The sequence below is a fragment of the Phoenix dactylifera genome, chromosome 2 (genome assembly GCF_051530095.1).
Source record: "Phoenix dactylifera cultivar Ajwa chromosome 2, Ajwa_hap1_PhDact_Kaust_v1.1, whole genome shotgun sequence".
Lineage (NCBI taxonomy): Eukaryota > Viridiplantae > Streptophyta > Magnoliopsida > Arecales > Arecaceae > Phoenix > Phoenix dactylifera.
Genome location: NC_143191.1, coordinates 54,811,403 through 54,831,324, shown reverse-complemented (window position 1 = coordinate 54,831,324; position 19,922 = coordinate 54,811,403). Strand labels below are relative to the sequence as shown.

Here is a 19,922-nt window from a genome sequence, read left to right as displayed (position 1 = left end):
CTTGTAAAGTAAGTTAGGATAAAGTATGCCTTTCAAAAGAAGAAGGAGATTCTCTCAAGCAATCTTAAGCTAGAGAGATGAAGAGATAGGCTCCGATGCCATCTCAAGGAACATCCGTAAGAAGAAGAAGGTAAAGATTCTCGATGAAATCGATATAAATAGGATCAAATAAATCGAAATCCACTTTATTTCTCTTTATCTATAGGAAAATTTGTTTATTGACGGTTTCTTTTATGTATTTTCTTGCCCATCAGACGAGTTGATTCGTAAAATTGGAAGCAGTGCAAGTTTGATGTATGGTAAGAGTAATAGTTTTCTTGTGGCATGATTCTAGGTTTATTAAGAGTTTTCTTCTTTGGTTTCTATTTTGGGGATGGGTGTTTGCTCGCATTTGTTTCGAAGATTAGATTTTCCTCTCTTATCTTGCTTAAAATAATGATCTTGTTTGTTTGGAGTTGGGAGTTCTGCTTATATTTATTTTCAAGAGTTGGGAGGTGGCACTTCACCTACTACTTCAGATAGGTAATAAAGTGATTCATTACCCAATTTCACTGTGCATAATTCCAGTACTCCACTCCCAACAGTATGATCAAATGCCAGTTACATGTAACAACTTGGAACAGCAAAGTCATGACTCAACATTCTGAAAACAAAAGGAAAAAACGACACCATGAAACCTCAAAACTCATACAACCTTATTTTCCACATCAAACTTTTTTCAGTAACACCACAAAACAATCCACTTCATCTACATGTTTCGTATCTGCATCATCCTCCTCATCTTTGTTTCTTGCTGTCTGAAATCTTGAACCCGCAAACCTCAAATATGAAAATAAGTTAATATCGAGCTGCCTTGTGGGCAAAAAAAAAAACCCACAAAGAAATGAAATTGAATACAAACCATCCTGTACATAGATAGTAATCCAAGATACAACTATATTCCAATCACTTAGCTCACTCCACTTCAGAAAAAGATTTCTTTTTGCCTCTCTAAAATTTGTAAACTCAAAAAATACTCAACATAATTGTTGCAATCTACCTACTATTGGTAGACCATCAAGTGGAGTACCTTTAAGATCGAGAGTCCTTAGATTCATCAACCCTAGAGCACCTTTAAGGAGCTTTTGCAAAGATTTATAATCCTTGGGGATCATGAATATGAGATTTTTAAGATCTCCTATATTCTGGTATCTCTCTTACGTGAGTACTGATATTAGCTTTTTTTTAATTATTTTTGTGAATTTTTCTGTGATTTCAAATCGATATTGGATAGTTTAATGCAAATAGATGTGTATTTAATGAACTCTAACAATTCGAGGCTTAGTTGGGCTTTATAAGTTCTGAGCTGCTGATCATGAAGTGCAGCTCGGTCGATCGTGCCGTGCATGATATGGATATGTGCATAGCTAACATTTTTGGCCATGCTCTAAAATTCAATTTGAGGTGCCACACTCCCATTTAATTCAAATTTTAAAATTGAATTCAGATCTTAGTCATCTTGATTTTACTCTTCCATATATAACATTGGCATTATGGGTCTCTAGCTATAAGATGGGAGCAAATGTAGGCAAGTTACGACCTTCATGAGGTTATTGTTGAGGCCTTTATAGACCTCTTTAGGATTACCTAAGCCTGTATAAAGGCTCCAAGTCTTCATGCAACAGTGGTACTATCAGCCTTTATGAGATGCTAGCACTTGTAGGCCTCTGTAGCCTCCATGAGATAGTTGTGGGTTACTGAGAATCAGTTTATATAAAGATTCTAGGTCTGAGTCTTAAATACAGATCATAAAACTAAAATCTCCCCAAGAAATAAACTTCCTAAATTCTCTTCATGCTTCCTAAATACAGATCTTCGGCATGGTAAAGGGTAGATTTTCGCCCGAAGTAGCAATAGATACCAAGAAATTATACACAAAGCTCCTGGAACACCTCCTGATTTTCTTAATCTCATCCTCTTTGTAATATGTTCAAGGCTGCGTGTTGCAGTCACTTGGTAGTGTGGAATGCAGACTTTAGTATTCAACATGTATGTTGGATGTTGGCTAGAAGTGTCACAGCTTTTGCTCCAAACTTATGCGTAGGAAAGAAAAATATGTAGAAAAGAAATTATTGTGGAGAACTTCTTCTACCTATCTCATGAGGTAGTCATTATGTATATTTATAATTGAGAATGTACAAGAAATTATAACTAAAATGAACAAAGATAGAAAAAAATAACAAATGGATCCCTAGGATCAAACCTAAAATTATGCTATTTGAAATTCAAAATTCAGAATTTAAAATTTTGAAATTCATAAGATCATGGATCTTTGATATGTGGCTTGATATGGGGTTGAGATGAAGATACTGCAAATATTGTAAAATCTCTTTCTATGATGGGACTTAATGAAGCCCAATAATTCAAAGTTTATTTAGGCTTTATAGGTTTTTGACCGATGGCCGTGCATGAAGGCTCTTGTGCAATTTGGTTGGTTGTGCCATGCACGATATGGACATGTGCATGGCTAACATTTTCGGCTATACTCCCATACAATTCAAATTTTAAAATTCAAATTGAGATGCCACACTCCATTTAATTCAAAATTTGAAATTAAAATTCAGGTGATCGTCATCCTGATTTCACTCTTTCATATGTAACGTCGGAGTTGTAGGATATAGTTCACTAATGCATTCCATCTTCACCCACTCTGCTTACACATTTGAATTCTATAAAAGAGGCTAGATGGCACGCCATCTTGTCCATTCACAATCGGTACTATTCCTCCAACATGCAGAATTTGCAGAGTTATGATGCATGCTCGGCCATGGCAAATGCAAAAAGGCAAGTTCCGTGTTGTGGGGGATCTACAAATGATACCAAGGGTCCTATGATTCTTTGAGTGTTGTAATCTTCAACAAATATTGATTAGATACAAATATGAAGGCCTTTTTCTTTTGAGGGGCCAAGGCACACCTGCTGGATTTACATGATACGAAGGAATTGAGGAGAGGTGGCCATGATATTGGAGAAGAGGAAAAGAGAGCACTCCAAGCTCGGGATGCAAGTGGGTTAGGTCGGGTCGGGTCATGAGTGACCTCGACCTAACTCCGTTTCTTATTCAGGTCCTAATTTTTGACCTAGACCCAACCCAATAGAAAATTGGGTTGGGTTGAGTCGCATCCACCGCTATAATTTTTGACCCAATAGGTCATTGAGGTAGGGTTAGATTCATGTATAACCCGGACCTAACCCAAAAAATTTAGGTCCGGCTCGGGTTCAAGTTGGGTTTGATTCGGGTCAACCCATCCATGGCTATAGAACTTGTTTGCAACCTCGCGGGCTGCGGCTTGCGAGCCCAAATAATTTTGCAGATACGGATCAGGTCGGGTCGGGTCGGGTCGTAGGATTGAAAATCCAAAATTATCCAAATTTCAAATCGGTCGGATCGGGTCGGGTCTGAATTTAGTAAACCCAGATCCGACTCAGAAAATGGAACGAGTCCAATTTTAGGTCCCGACCCGGCTCTATGGGTCCTCCAAAATGGGTCGGGTCGGGTCACGGGTCAACCCGATCCATTTGCAGCCTTACTCCAAGCACTTCCCAAGGTTAAGATATATATATATATATATATATATATATATATATATATATATATATATATATATATATATATATATATATATATATATATATTGATTCTTGTTTCCTCGCTAGTCTTTTATATCTATTATCTATAAGAAAAGCTTGCAAAGTTATCTTGATTAGGCATCCAGTAGATATTGATGATTAGGTATCTTTGATCAGTTACTAAAACAAGGAGTCTCAAAGGTAAACAGGATCGATGTCCTAAGCTCACTCTTCGTTCATCATGCCGAGCTCAGGCCACAAACTATCGAATTGGGTATGGGCTGGATTAAGCATGAATTATAGCAACTTGGAGTAAGCTTGAGACTACATTTAACCTGGCCTAACCCGCTGAATTTGGTATCGCTAGGCGCAGACTCCATCATAAAAATAGCATCATCATCAAATGAATAACAACCCAATTATCAGGTCTGACGGTTTTCATATGGTCACATTGATAGATGCATCAAAAGAATTTTTCAATAGATCATAGACATACAACATGTTTTCGAATACTAATTTGCTTTAGAAAAATATTGTGGAATGCTTGAAGGAATTGAGAGAATTCTGCTGTTACATGCTCTCAAATCAAAGTACAAAATATGGTTTATGTATTCATGAATCCATCTGCTCATGCATTCATGCAAATACACTCTAAAAGAATGTTATCTCTTTCCAATCCTTGTCCATTCAAATGTGGTAATAATACGTCGAACATGATTTCCGCAGCCAAATCCCCAAAACAAATGGTCCCAGAATTCGATAATGTATTTGCTCGCAGACTCCATACTTTCATTCACATATTTCCATTCTCTAATACTCCCAAGTATGATACACTGATCTCATAAGATTTGGTCCATGATGCTAACTTCTTCCGCCCAAGCGGGTGAAGTAATGAAATTGGGAACACCATCATCTTGCGGTCATCGATGCTTTCTCTGCACGAGAACAAGAAAGAGGTTTAGTCTTGATTCTACTGATTAGTCATTGTTGATTAATGCATGTTAGCAGCCAGTGGTTTTCGGAATTAGTACCATAGATTCTGTAATTGGCTGTTGCTAGAATAACAGCTACCAATACAATTGGAGAGAAGCTTCTATAAACAGGGGATTTCAGCGGACCTGTTGGGCCTGCAAGAACATACAAAAGCTGAAGGAAGGGTGTAAAAACAAATAACTTGATAGATCTTTGCTTATCATACGGTATTATTCAAAGTGAAACTAAGATGAACAGTGGTACGGTAGCAAATTAATGTAAGGAATTGCTATGCATACCATCCGGTCCCAGGCTTTTCTTCTTTCTTACTGCAGCCCCTAGGTCAAAGTCGTGCACAAAAAGCTGTCGATCATGCAATATCCACACAAGGATTCCATGTATTCAATAAAAGAAGGCAGCCAAGAAAAGAAAAGAAGAAAAAAACTGGTATCAGATATCATCTCTTAAAAGGACATGCGAAGAGGATTAGGTATCACAAAAAAAGGAGCTATCAGGTCAGGATATGTACCTAAAAGGACGAGAATGATGCAGAATATCAAACAGTTGCCGAGTAGTATAACATCCATCCCTGGCTTGTTGAGGCAGCTGCAAAATATGAAGAATAAATTGATGGGGATATTTGCCAATTATCTTCCATTCATAGCTACAGAAAGAGGAAAGAAAAGAGACACAGAGGTGGAAATCATTTCTGACCTTTTTCTTGTACAGTCGATTGTCATTGACCCGTACTTGCTGATTGCTTCAATATGAGATGGGTGTCGTGCCATCAGATCAGAGGCCAATCAGGCAGCCCTCGGCGACAGATTTTGTTTTTGAGAGTCAACTTTTGGAGCGAAGGGAAGCGTTGTTGTTCTTCACCAGCACCTACTAACCACACTGGGAGAGACTCTTCTGCTTCTCGATCATCGAGCTGTATGTGCTCCACGGCGTTCACACCCTCCACAACCTTCAACTCCTCACAATCATAAACGTTTAGGTGTTTGAGTCCAGGAAAGTTGGACACTCTCTCCAAACTCGAGTTGTGGGTCAAGCACAATTCTGAAAGAGAGGAGAGGTTTTGTATTTCTCTTAGGCTGTGGGCACCTTCAATGTGTAACATCTTCAAGGCGCTGGCATGATAGAGGAGGCTCTCCGGAAGAGACCTCAACTTCGGGCATTCAATAATTTTCAATATCTTAAGAGAAGGTAGCAACGATGTTGTCTGGTTGTCCTCCTCGTCCAACCGCCACCACCATTCTTCCCAATTAGTCATGTTTATAAATCTAAGTTTCTCTAGTTTGGGGAAGTAGGAGGAGAAGCAAGAGTCGGTTTTTCTTCCATTCTGCCCCCTTGCACCAGCACTACCACCCGCCAGCAACAAGAATTCAGGCCCGATTCTCGTGACTGCAGAAGCACCTTCAATTCGGAGGTAATCTAGTTGAGGTAGCATTCCCAAGAGTGGAAGTTGCTGGCATAGAGCAAAATCCAGTAGATCCAGCCTTCGCAGGTTGCAGAGCGATGACGAGGAAGGTGTCATCATCCAGCTGGGAAACTCACGGCCGAAGTAGCCATGGATTTTAAGCCGTTCCATGCATGGCGGTGGGCAGAGCTCCTCGAATACCTCCCTTATTCTCTTGATATTTTCCTCATCGTAATCACTTGCACGAGGCTGTTGCACATCAGAAGAGCTGCTATATTGCTTGCAAAACAAATCTAGGTAGATAAGATGGGGCTTGGCTTGAAGTGCAGCGGCTTTTGCTTCAGCCCCGTCAGATACCCTCTCCAAGTTTTCTATTGTCAAATACTGGAGCTGGGAGAGGGATTTCAACTCCTCCAAGGTGCAGAATCTCCCGTGTTGATGTCCCTTGTGCTCCTGCTCCATGTCATCTTCTCCCACTCCAAATCTGCAGCCCTCGCTACCATTCCCCACAAATCCCCCAAACGTGCGTAGTTGTTTCAGTCTCCGTATTCCCACAGGCAGACCATCAAGTGGTGCACCCCGGACATCTAGACCCCTCAGATTGATTAACCACACGACACCAGCAGGGAGGCTGTGCAAAAATTTGCAATTCATGAGGATCAGAAATTGGAGATTTCTAAGATTCCCTATGCTCTCTGGTATCTCTCTTATTGGAGTCGCACGGAGATCGAGACGTCTAAGGTGCACAAGATCTCCCAAGAAAGTTGGGAGATTGGTAATGGCAGCTTCACATAAGTTCAGGACCCTTAAATTCCTCAGCTTTTTGAAGAGATCTTTTGGAAGATCATGAATAAGTGGGGTGCGGAAGAATGACAGAGTCCTCAAGGATGTCTGTTCCATTATAAAGTCCGGTATGGCTTCTAATTTTTCATCTACAATTGATAAACGACGTAATTTTATCGATGATGAGGAGGAGGACATGATCTTGTGTTCAAATGCTCGTGCATCTCCGACGAAGCACTCATCCCCTGCTATATGCTGAGCTAGAGATCGCAGGAGATCATGCACCCTGCAACCTAATAGATCATTATAGGTAGGCTCTCGTTGTACGAGGTTTCTTTGCATCAACTCCTTCCAATATCCTTTTCCCACATCTTCCAAGGGCGTATCGTCTTCGGATGTTACAAAGCCCTCTGCAATACAATTATTGATGAAAACACCATGATCAATTAGGTAGTCCTCAGGAAATAATGAAAGGCAAGTGAAGCACTGCTTGAGAGGAGGTGGTAAATGTAGATAGCTCAAGTACAAAGCCCCCATCACCCCATCCGAAAGCTTAGTAAAAGACCATGCTGAGCTAGAAAGTACCTTTTCCCATTCCGATTGCCTTTTTGCCATGGTTCGAAGAACCCCTCCAATCGTCCTAAGAGCAAGGGGAAGGCCATCACATTTTTCTACAATTCTCATCCCAACATCCCTTAACACATCCTTTTCTCCTTCCTCGCCTTCCTCAAACGCCATCTTGCAAATTAATGACCAACCATCCTCTCGAGACAACTTATCCACCATATGAGTGTGTACTGCTCCCATTTGTTTACCAATATTTATATTTCTTGTTGTTATCAAAATTCTACTATCCGCCAAACCACTCTGCAAGGAATTTCTCAAAAGCTTATCCCATACCTGAGCATCCCAAACATCATCCAAGACTACAAAAACTTTTTTGTTCCTAAGTAATTCGCTAAGCATGGGTTCAAGCATTTCCTTCTCCTCAGCATCTCCAGGATTACCTCCGGCTTGTTTTATGATAGATCTCAACAAACCGGACTCTGAGAACTCTTGAGACACGCACAACCAAATTGGTGGCATTTGGTTGAAGTTATTCCGAAGCTTCTCATCATTGTAAATTTTTTGAGCAAGAGTAGTTTTGCCTATCCCACCCATGCCGACAATAGCAAAAATTGGGATTTTTTTCTTATATTCTTTTGTCAACAGGTCCACCAGCCTCCTTGTATCATCCTCAATTTTCTCTCCCATAAGATCAAGTTCAACAAGTACCGAAGATGTCTTATGGCTAATTCTACTCTTATAGGGGTCATCACGAGGAGCAGGTGAAAGATGGAGGTCGGCTTTGTCCTTGGCAAGTTCATCAAGCCTAAGGTTGAGATCCCTAATTCTATTGCCAATCTCATGACGGAATCCAACTTTGTACAAGCAAGTAATGGAAGGGTAGCAACAACGTACCAACTTAGCATAGCGAGATGAAGATAAGTTTGAGTTGAGAAGCTTCTCCCCCTCGATCCGACATTCATCGATGACGTCATCTACATCGTACATGAGATCTCGTAGCTCGTTCAGCCAAAGGTTGATGGCCTCATCGTTGAAGCGTCTATTTTCTGCATCAGCGAGAACGGCCTGCATCCTCCTCAGCCTCCTATGGAGCTTCTCGATTTCGTCAGTCACACCCAAGATCTTGGCAGCCTCTTCCTTTGCATAGGTTAGTAGTGTCTCACACAATGTGGAGACGAAGGCATCCGCGATCATGGCCATCTTTTGTTTCTCCGAGTGCAAGATAATGAGAGGATGGAGAGCCGGAATGGGCAGGGTACTCCTTGCACTCTCCACAAAAACAGCTATTTAATGACCGCTAATAGCCTTCTACTCATCCGAAACACGGCATGCAATGTGGAAGAGCTATTTTCGTTATTTTATTTCAAATATGCCATGAAATAACATGTGAAGTGTTAAGGGGCTGCGCTTACTTTATGTGGGAACTGTCATTTATCTTTTTTTTATTTTTTATTTTATTTTTGGTTTGGTGAAATAGCACTTATATTGGGATTAGCATGGTCCATCGCTTATTTAATTTCAAATGTATTTCTTTTTTCTTTTTGATTTTAGTGCAGGAGGTGAGGCTGGTTTTTAAGCTCAATGGACTATTGAAGGCCTTAATGCGGCATCGTCATGCATGCCGGTCAAAAATACATTTTTAAATTAAACTAGGGAGGTTTGAATTTTTTTAAAAATATTATTTTGATCAAGAAAATATGGAAACAGAGGCCTCCAAACTATTGCAATCACAGAAATTCTAAACTCTTCGACGTACTGCTAGGGGTGAAACTGAATCTCTGTTTAGATTTATTGCCGTATCCAAAACTATCTCGATATGGATAAAAATTTAAGTCTCCAACCAATATCAATATCCTATAGACAAAAAAAATATAAACAAACAACTATCTAATTCGTATCCAAATATCTGATTCTACTTGTAATTCTATTTAATTTTCTATAGCATTTTTTTATTTTTAAAAAATAAATAAAGTACTATTAACTTGATTTATCATCTGCTTAGTAATAATCATAAAGTTTAATTACCTAATTTATATCCGTATCCTTACCTATAATTTTAGTATGTGATTTTTATCCCTATATATTTAAAATAAATATTAATATAAATTTTTTATTTTAATTAATATTAATATTTATATTATATTTATTAAATAAAATAAATATAGATACGGATGCATTAGTGTCCGGTCCGATTCACGCCTCCGTGTTTTCTGGCTATGCTGGTTGCCTGGTTCGCGTACACAAGAATACGGTACCCGAAAAATATATTAAGAAAATATAGAAATCCAACAAATTCCTCGTGGATACAGCTGTTATGGCGGTGGACACAAGAATGTTGTCCCAAAAAAATATATTAAAAAATGTGGAAATCCCACAACGTGCTCAGGGATACAGCTGTTATGACTTGACTAAAAAGGAAAAAAATAAATAAAATTACCAACGTGCTTGGAGCTGATGTCTCACTGATCCCTATTTTCTCTTTTAAACTAATGGAGTAAACCCAGTTTTGATGTTGGATTCCTGAGCGGTTGGTTCCATCTCCCTTCCAAAGTTCTCATACAAGTTTTGACTTTCTAGTTTATTGAAATAAAATTAATACATTCAAGCAGCATAAAAGTGTGTTCGATTGTGGGAACGGCATGTTAGTCAACTTACCATTAGAACGAGAATAATGAAACAATCTCTTGGGCTCATATAAAAAAAAAAAAATTTAAACAGAAGGAACGAACTGATATGTTCTATCACGCCAGCCATAGCACGAAAAAAGTTAAAAAAAAAAAGCAAAAGAAGAGACATGAAAATGAAGCTGATGATAGATGCATATAGGATGGGTGGTTTTGATGTGTGTGCGCGCTTTTTTTTTTCCGGTGAGTCGGCTGCTCAAACTAATTTCACATGAGCACAGCCAGCTACATCATTATCAAGAGGACTATAGAAAGCAAGAGGAATCAAAGACGACTGGGTACAAAAAAACTCTCCAGAATGCTGAGCAGCGAAAGAGGCGACCGAGTCAGCAGCTTGGTTCGCCTCCTGAAGGACGTGCCTGACCTAGATGGTCTGGCACTTCCGTAGCATCCGTCGCATGTTACACAAAAGTGGGTGCTCTACCTCCTCCTGTCTCTCCGCCTGAAGGCGATGAATCAAAATAATGGAATCCCCCTCCAGAATAATCCTGTCAGCCTCTAATATATGTCTCGTATGGGATAGCTCCTCCCATGCAGCTCTGAGCTCCGCCCCAAATGTTGAGGCATAAAAGAAACGACATCCGCCCGCGGCAATCAATCTGGCTCTATGGTCTCTGATCACAAATGCCACACCAACCCAATCTCCACTGGCGAGCAAGCTCCCATCGAAATTTACCTTAAGATGGCTAGGAGGTGGGGGCTCCCACGAGACAAGAACAAACCTAGGCGCTATGAAAGCGAAGGAGGGTCCCAGATGTCCCTAGCCATCATTTGTGAATCCATCTCAAACGACTCAATAACCTCCACTGCTTGATGAAGAGCCCGTTCAACAACAGACCTCAGTGAGGCCCTCCTGTCCTCAAAGACTTCGGTATTCCTATCCAACAAGATATGATAAGACAAGTAGATAGCAGCAATACCCACCCAACAGTGCTCAGTGACTGTACGACGGACCTCACCTGCCAAAGAAAGTCCCCTACCACAAAACTAGATCCCAGAAGGGGGAACGATGCCCTCCTCCAAACCTGGGCTGCCCGTGAGCACTCAAACAAAACATGACTGACAGTCTCCACATAATCGGGGGAGTCCACACATGACGGAGAAATTCTGACCCCTCTCCTAGCCAACATGCTCCTAATCGGTAGACAGTCTCATACCATCTTCTAGATGAACAGTGCCACTCGTAGGTGTGCTCGCATCCTCCAGATCCAGCTCCCATCACAACGCTTGGCCATCTCACCTCTCACCACAACCTGGATATCAACCGATCTCACCCTAGCTGACCCCAAACACCTCTCGAATCAAGACCTCGTCCCACCTGCCCTCCAGGAACCATCATGTTGCGGACTCTGACTCCCGCCAATCTTGCAGAGTCAACCATCGTTGGCATCCTACACAGCAGTAGCTCCGCCGGCCACCTATCCTCCAAAATGTCAATGGACTGTCCATCACCAACCATCTACCTGATCGCCGGTGGCATCACCTGGGCGGAGGAACAGATCTCTCACCAAATGCAGGAACAATGATGCCTGGCCCGAAGCTCCACTCTGATTAAGTAGGCACTATACTTAGCTCTCATTAGGGCGCTCTACGGATTGTCCGGCCTCAGAATAAATCTGGCGGCACTGAAGTGTGTTTTGAATGGGCTTGAGGGTGCTGATTTTTCAAACTGATGTAGGATGGACGTTGTTGTTTTGTATGGGACAGTCACATGGGTCCTCCCGAAACCGAGCCATCGGTTGCTAGATCTAATGGGAGGCCTTTTTGGACTTTTTCTTAGGACTCGTGTGATCGCGCCCCCCCCCCCAACGTGCATGTTTTTTTTCTACAGCAACGTGCGTACTTCGGCTCCCAACTTGTAGTGTACTGTACCCGAAAAATATATTAAAAAAATGAGGACGAGGTCGACGAGGTCGGATCTCTGGTCGGTGGACGGGGGAACCCCCAACGTGCATCTTCGGCTCCCAACTTGCCACGTAGTCTGCTCTACCTTGCACACGCAGATTCAGGGACCAGTGAAAGACTCCTTCTCCTCGACAGTCTCAACATGGGGAACAAATTATTAAAAATTTAACTTCTATAATCTCACAATTTTATCTGCGTTATCGTGCGTGGGGTGCCCTCACATTTAGCTATTCTGGCTTTTTTTTTTTTTTTTTTTTTTTTTTTTTTTTGGCTGGGACGAATGGATCATACCTGACGAATATAGATACACCTAATAAAGTCAAAAAATAGGTATCATGGAGTGCCAAAATGATTTCACATGAGCACAGCCAGCTACACCACTGTCAAAAAGACTATAGAAAGCAAGAGAAATTAAAAACGACTGAGTCCAAAGAAACTCTCTATAATGCTGAGCAGCGAAAGAGGCGACCCAGTTAGCAGCTTGGTTCGCCTCCTAAAGGACGTGCTTGACCTACATGATCCGGCACTCCCGTAGCATCCGTCGCATGTTATACAAAAGCGGTTACTCTACCCCCTCCTGTCTCTTCGCCTGAAGGCGATCAATCAAGATGATGGAATCCCCCTCCAGAATAATCCCTCAGCCTCCAATACATGTCTTGCATGGGATAGCTCCTCCCATGCAGCTTTGAGCTCCACCCCAAATACCGAGGCCTCAAAGAAACGACGTCCCCTCGCAGCAATCACAAATGCCACACCAATCCAATCTCCACTGGCGAGCAAGCCCACATCGAAATTTACCTAAAAATGGCCACAGGATGGGGGCTCCCATTAGACAAGAACAAACCTGGGTGCTATGAAAGCGGAGGGGGGGGTCCCAAATGTCCCTAACCATCATCCGTGAATCCATCTCAAATGACTCAATAACCTCCACTGTTTGATAAAGAGCCCGTTCAACAACAGATTTTAGTGAGGCCCTTCTGTCCTCAAAGACTTTCGTATTTCTACCTAACAAAATATGATAAGACAAGTAGATAGCAGCAATACCCCGCCCAACAGTGCTTAGTGACTATACGACGGATCTCACCTGTCAAAGAAAGTTCCCTACCGCAAAACCAGTTTTCGGAAGGAGGAACGATGCCCTCCTCCAAACCTGTGTTGCCCATGGGCACTCAAACAAAACATAACTGACAATCTCCACAGAATCGAGGCAGTCCACACATGACGGAGAAATTCTGACCTCTCTTCTAGCCAACATGCTCCTAGTCGGTAGGCAGTCTTAGACCACCTTCCAGATGAACAGTGCCACTCGTGGGTGTGCCCACATCCTCCAGATCTAGCTCCCATCACAACGCCTGGCCATCTCACCCCTCACCACAACCTGGATATCAGCCGATCTCACCCTAGCTGACCCAGTCACCGCCCAAACCTATCTATCCTGTCCACCCTGAGGTATCGGAATGACAAGTACCCTCTCCGCAAGCTGTACCCCAAACACCTCTCGGATCAAGATCTTGTCCCACCTGCCCTTTCCAGGAACCATCATGTTGCGGATTGATTCCTGCCAATCTCGCAGAGTCAACCCTACACAGCGGACTCTGACTCCTCGTCGGCATCCTACACAGCGGTAGCTCCGCCAGTCACCTATCCTCCAGAATGTCAATGGATTGTCCATCGCCAACCATCCACCTAATCGCCGGTAGCAATACCTGAGCGGAGGAACAGATCTCTCGCCAAATGTGAAATAATGACGCCCGGCCCGAAACTCCACTTCGATCAAGTAGACACCATACTTAGCCCTCATTAGGGTGCTTTACAGACTGTCCGGCTTCATGGTAAACTTGGCTGCACTGATGTGTGTTTTGCATGGGCTTGAGAGTGCTGATTTTTTAAACCGAGGTAGGATGGACGTTGTTATTTTGTATGGGACAGTCACATGGGTCCTCGCGAAACCGATCCATCGGTTGCTGGATCAAATGGGAGGCCTTTTTGGAGGTCCATCTTTATTTTTTCTACAGCAACGTGCATACTTCGGCTCCCAACTTGTCACGTAGTCTGCTTTACGCAGCACGCGTAGATGCAGGGCCCAGTCAAAGATTCCTTCTCCTCGACAGTCTCATCAAGATGGGAAGAAATTATTAAAAAATTAACTTCTATAATGTCACAACTTTGCCTGTGTCATCTTGTAGGGTCCCGTCACATTTAGCTCTTCTAACTTTTTGGTTCACCGAAAAAAAAAAAAGGGAAGAAAGTGGGCTAAATATATATATATATATATATATATATATATATATATATATATATATTAATTTTTTGCGGCTGCAAAGGATACGACTAGGGGCATGGACACTGGATAGGAAAGGTTTGATTTCAGCAAGAATGCCCCACTTGATGATGTAGATAAGATTCAAAGTTTTGTTTAGCTTCTGCTCACTATCATCTTAATTATGATTATTTTTCTTCACATATTCTACTATATACTTTCACTAATACATGCTTTCGTTTATACATTTATAACAATAAATATTATAAGTTATATTTCGATGAAATAAGATATAGCGATTGTTATAAATGAAGAAAAATAAAGCAAAATAATTTCATAATTAGTAAAAGAACTTTCATAACCTTTTTTGTTATTTAATTGTCGAATCAATTTTTTTCTTAAGCAATATTCTTATAAAAAATATTGAGGAGTAGGCACCAGACAAAACAGAATACTAAAGTATGTTGAAATAGAAAAAAGATAAAATTAGATTTTTTTTGTATGTAAACTCTCCTAAATATGTAAAATTGCGTGAAGACCTTCGTAAAGTGTTATTTGTATATATATTTAGTTATTAAATATTTCTTTTTGCATATCTATCTATTAAAAATATTTCAATCATTTTTGATTTTAAACTACAAATTTCTTAACGACGTTAGATAGTATGGGCATATATACACCAAAAAAAGAAAGGTATATATGCAAAACAAGTATTGTATTATGGTACACATGCAAATATCAATTTTGAAAAGGTATTCATGCAAATTTTAATATTTAGGAGGATATATACTTAAATTTAAATTCATGTAAATATTCGAAGGTTATACACGCTATTTCAGTTTTTAGGAGTGAGATTTTGAAATTTAAAATCACCCAACTATTAAAATTTTTTCAAATGGATACAAGCAGAAAAGTTGGCATTGGTTAAAAAGAAACTCGTTATCATTTTTTAACTAATCATGCTTTTTCTTACCTGAAATCATTTTTTAACTAATCTGTGGGGGCTCTGCTCCTACACCGGTTAACTAATCGTGCCACTGAAACAAAACAAATATAGTTGTTGGGGGTTACCTTTTTTCCTTCGCTCTACTCGCTTCGATCGTTGCGCTACGCTCTACATGCTTCAGTTGCTCCGTTCGGAGGTTTTTTCTTTTTTTTTTTTTTTGCCTTTTAGAGCTTGTACTTGGGTTGAAGTTTATGAAATCAAATATATCAATTTTTTCTCATCATCTCTTTCACATTTACCCCTAACGACACTAGTCTCTACAAATAGTTGGAAGTGACTTAGTCAACATATTATCTGAATTCTCTACAGTGGCTATTTTTGGAACTGAAATAATACCATTATCGATGATCCCCTAAATAACATCATACCAAACATCAATGTGTTTGGTCTTCTCACGATATGTTGGATTTTTAGCCAACATCAATGTGTTTGGTCTTCTCATGATGCATTGGATTTTTGGCCAAATGAATGGCACTCCAGCTATCACAGTGCACAACTAGTAACTGCCACCGCACGCCAAGACTAACAACTAGATCATGCAACCATATAGCTTCTTTCACTCCCTCTGTTACAGCTATATACATTGCTTCAATTGTAGATAAACAAACTGCAGTCTAAAGTGCAGCTTTCCAACCGACAACACAATGAAAAAGAGTACAGACATATCCTGTTAATGAATGTTACTCTTCTAGATCATCTATATAATCAAAATCAACATAGCTTGCAATACTATTAGTTTATTTGCTACTATTAGAGGGTAAACGCACATCTGTAGCGCCTCTCATTTTCTATTTCACGAAATATAGTATATTTGATGAATATGTTGATAATACTGATGATATTGTCTCGCCAATATTTTTGATCTCTCATTTTCAGAACTATTTTTTCTTCTAACAATATTCTAAAGGACTCATGACCTTGAGAGTACTTTGCTCAACTGCATTGATATGAACAGTATGTTTATAGCTCACAGACACTGTTTCTTGATCAAACTCCTGCCTTGGCCGCTGCCACATTTGAGGGAGGATGTAAGCTTGCAGTTTTACGATTAAAATCATATTTCAGATCAGCTTCATATAACCAGTGTCATGACACTAGAACATCCACCACAATCCGGCTACAGTGAAGTACAGAGTTCAATGTGAAATCGATGAAATTAAGATGATATTTCATTTTGCACAAGTATATGCAATAATGCAATTACCGCAGCATCAGTAATTGGACAACACTTCTGTTGCAAGGGAAATATCTGATACACCCATTGAAGACTAATGTCGTGAATTACTAATATAGTTGTGCTGATATCTCATGTGCAGTACACTACAATACCATTATAATTTGAATGGCGAATTCTTGCATGCACAAGACTAGACATAAATTGATGCTCAAAATGCACCAAGCAATCAGACTTGGAGGTTTATACCCTATTTTTTTCATGACTTCAAGCATTCCTCATGTGTGGTAGCAATGATTTGCAGTAATTTTACTATGTTGACATTAGGTGTGCTCAACTCTACCATAGCTAGCTGTTGTACCTTAGTTAATTTCATGCCTTACAGCTACACTCCACATTGCATTCGTCTCTCCCTTACGTGAACCAGGAGAAGAAAATGCAGTGCCAGGGAAGGATGGCCTTTATTCAATCGCAGTTTCTAAGTGTATTCAAATGTGAGAGCAGTTCGTATGCCGAAAGAGGTTAGCCATCCTATAGGGCACTTGGGGCCTGCCCTCCAAAGAGGGATCTAAACATATTTTGGTGTATGTCATTGTCCTCTTCCAGCATCCCATACTTCATGCTGGTGGCCTTTGAAGGGGTGGGCTCTTGAGAGCCCTAGTGCTCTTTCTTTTTTATACTTTAATATCTTGGGTAAGTCATAAGTTGGGGCTAAGGATCACGATTATGGTTTGCTTCTGTGGGCCAAGGAAGAATGTCTCTAGGTACGGAGAATTGTGTTACGGAAGTCCTTGTGAGAGGGCATTAATTCAATTGGAAGTGTTTTAGATTCGGAAGGAGGGAGGTTGGTGGAAATGTTCTTGAAGGAGTATTTGGACATGGAAGCGGTATTTGCAAGTGAATAGACGGTGCTTCGTTGGTCCTATGCTGACTAGATGGAGGAGAACAAGGTAAATGATGAGAGTTCATCCTTTATGAAGTTGATTGAAGGAGAGAAGCAAATGGGAGAAATCATGCAAGTAAAACTCTCTAATTGCATGCGAGGTGAAAATGACTTTATTGGAGCTCATAATTAATATGATCTTTGGATCTTCGATGAGTACTGTGAGAGTAATAACTAAGATAGCTGAGTGATAGGAGCGGCGGAAGTAGAAGCAACCTTTGGTAATACCTACTCAAGGTATTATTTAGGTGGACAACAATACAGTAACTCTCTCTCTCTCTCTTTATCTCTCTCCCCTCCCCGCAAAATGTACATCAAAGCATTTGCCGCACTGATGCAAAACCAAACATAGCTGTCTAATATTATGGATCAACACAATTTATGATGATTTACGGTATCTAAAGAACCTAGAAATAATAATGCATTTAAAAGGTCCAGTACCTACATAATATGGACTGTAGTGGTAAATTTTTTGAAATATGTTCTAGATTATAATTGATAAATTCAAGTAAGAACATGGTGATTGAAACTCAACTCATCTAAATGTCTTGAACCAGATACTTTATCATGTTAATCTTGTGCATAAGCAGGGGATCTTAAAGAGTGCTTGATTTTTGATTTGTAAGTAAATCATATTTATTGGTCTAAATTAATTTATTATATTCCATTTATTATGTATTTGTAATATTTAGATATATATCACTTTGATTCTCTTTCCCTTGCATATATAATCTGACTAACCAATTTTGAATCTGTCTTATTGAATTAGGTCTACCTGGTCAGTGGAGATGATGAGAGGAATTGGCATCCCCAACTAAGAGAAAAGTATCCAAACCTATTGATCTTTGTTTGGACACCACAGTCATACTGGATCTCCAAACCAACTTTGGGCTCCAAGGGTTGAAGGACCCAATTGAGCCTCCCCTCCTTACTCTTCCCACAAAGATGGGCCATCTCTTTATTTGCAGCCATAGGTCTCTCATGGACCACTCGACTCAAGCATAACCGCAGCAGCCTATGGGGAGGATTTGGGCTTTGGGGTTTTAAATGCACCATGCTCGAAGTCTAGGAGAACAAGTATTTGATGCTTGCATGATGGATTGGTTAAAGCAAAGAGCAGAAAGGAAAACACTCGCATCACAAGATAAAAGAATGAGATGATAATTTAGATATATAGGGAGGAATTAGTTAAAGAAAATGTACTTTTGGATATATGAGATTGAGAGATCACGACATATTAGGGGCTGATATGTTGAACCATATTCATGTTAAGATATGCTAATTGGGATTCGATTGAATCATCTATTGCAAATTTCTACTTTTGGTCCAAATCTTTGGCCAATTGTGATAAATGGTTATACTTGCTTACAAGAATTGATGGATCCTTACTAGCTACCCCTTTTTCCCCGTTAAAGAATCTTTCTTCCAATTCTTTTTTCATCTTTTTCATTTTGTGCTATATATTTCCAATTCACTTATTCAGGTCCTAGACATTAAAGCAAGAATTTTGGTACTTGACTAGCTAATCTTGCCATGGGCAAGCTTTATCATGTTTCTTGATTGAACAGTGCATTGCATGTTACAAAGATTGTCCAAGGTCAAACAAATCATATGCTATATTTTACCAACTTTTGATAGAAACTCTAAAACAGTCAGCCTTATGATCAATATTTTTGTTTTGAAAGGCACATTTTGATATTAGCTTTCGAGAGAGAATTTTTGTCCTCCAAGATAATAGCAACTTTTTTCCATCTTTTCTCGGTACACAAGATATATAGAATTATATATCCATATGCAAACACTGAGTGCAAAATCATTACATAAGACTATTTTACTGAACTCTTCACTCTAATTCATTAAAATATGAAAATATGGGCCATTAATTGGTAGTCGTACGCTATTCAATCTCTCTCATTAAGAAACAAGATTCCCCCTCTTGCTTTTCCTGCTGTAGGATTCCTTGGAGCATCAATTAAAGGATAATCCACTCTCTTGATCTGTAGCCATACCAGTGAGGTGCTTTTCCTAGTTCCGCTGAGATTGTAAGAGTGGTTCAACTTGGAGGCTCTACAGCAACAATGGCTTTCTAGCTGGAGAGTGGGGAATTAATATCTCAGCCATACAGGTGTACAAATTTTGGAGTGACAGCTACTGCAATAATCTCTGCTGGAAGCAAATTGGCTTTGCATAGACATAAAGGGATCATAAGCGAAAGGAAAATTCATGACATGTAAATAAAGGGCATATTGAAAATTTAGCCGAGTAGCATGAAATGGTGTCCCTGAAGGCGAGTGGTTATTGGGTTAATTAATAAATGTTTTGACCTTTGTTTTGACTTTGCTAGCTGTTTATCTGCTTCACCAATTGGAGAAGCATAATTGTAGCACACGTCTTCTCTGATGTTTGGATCAAAAAAAAAAATCTACAACTTTACCGGAAGGGTTATGGCATGCTTGTTTTTATTAGTTGTGCACATCAGTTAAAAAAAGTAAGCTCTGGATATTTCCTATAGCTATCTTCTCATCAATGCTCTCTATGATTATAGACATTACTGTTTCTGACAATTACTTTCTAATCAATCATTAGTCTGTATATACAC

The 19,922-nt window shown here is 40.0% G+C and overlaps 1 protein-coding gene and 1 long non-coding RNA gene across 5 annotated transcripts in view; one reads left to right on the top strand and one right to left on the bottom strand.

The window, feature by feature from the left end:
- LOC120110146 (putative disease resistance protein RGA3) overlaps positions 1–8,551 on the bottom strand; it is a 43,743-nt gene extending 35,192 nt beyond the window's left edge. Inside the window, exons 1-4 of one of the 4 annotated variants that reach the window (XM_089929218.1) lie at positions 5,296–8,551; positions 5,111–5,187; positions 4,881–4,944; positions 4,642–4,755 (exon numbers count right to left, since the gene is read on the bottom strand). In XM_089929218.1, the coding sequence (XP_089785344.1) occupies positions 5,369–8,551 (3,183 nt within the window). In that variant the 3' untranslated portion in view covers positions 4,642–4,755; positions 4,881–4,944; positions 5,111–5,187; positions 5,296–5,368. Of the gene's footprint in view, positions 1–4,640; positions 4,756–4,880; positions 5,188–5,295 lie in introns of those variants that run through there. The other 3 variants (XM_089929217.1, XM_089929216.1, XM_089929215.1) reach the window with 3 other exon arrangements.
- LOC149768416 (uncharacterized) lies at positions 66–8,218 on the top strand. The gene is made up of 3 exons (XR_016399606.1): positions 66–130; positions 255–299; positions 8,094–8,218. It is a non-coding gene; the product is annotated as an uncharacterized LOC149768416 (long non-coding RNA).
- Positions 8,552–19,922: the final 11,371 nt, after the last annotated feature.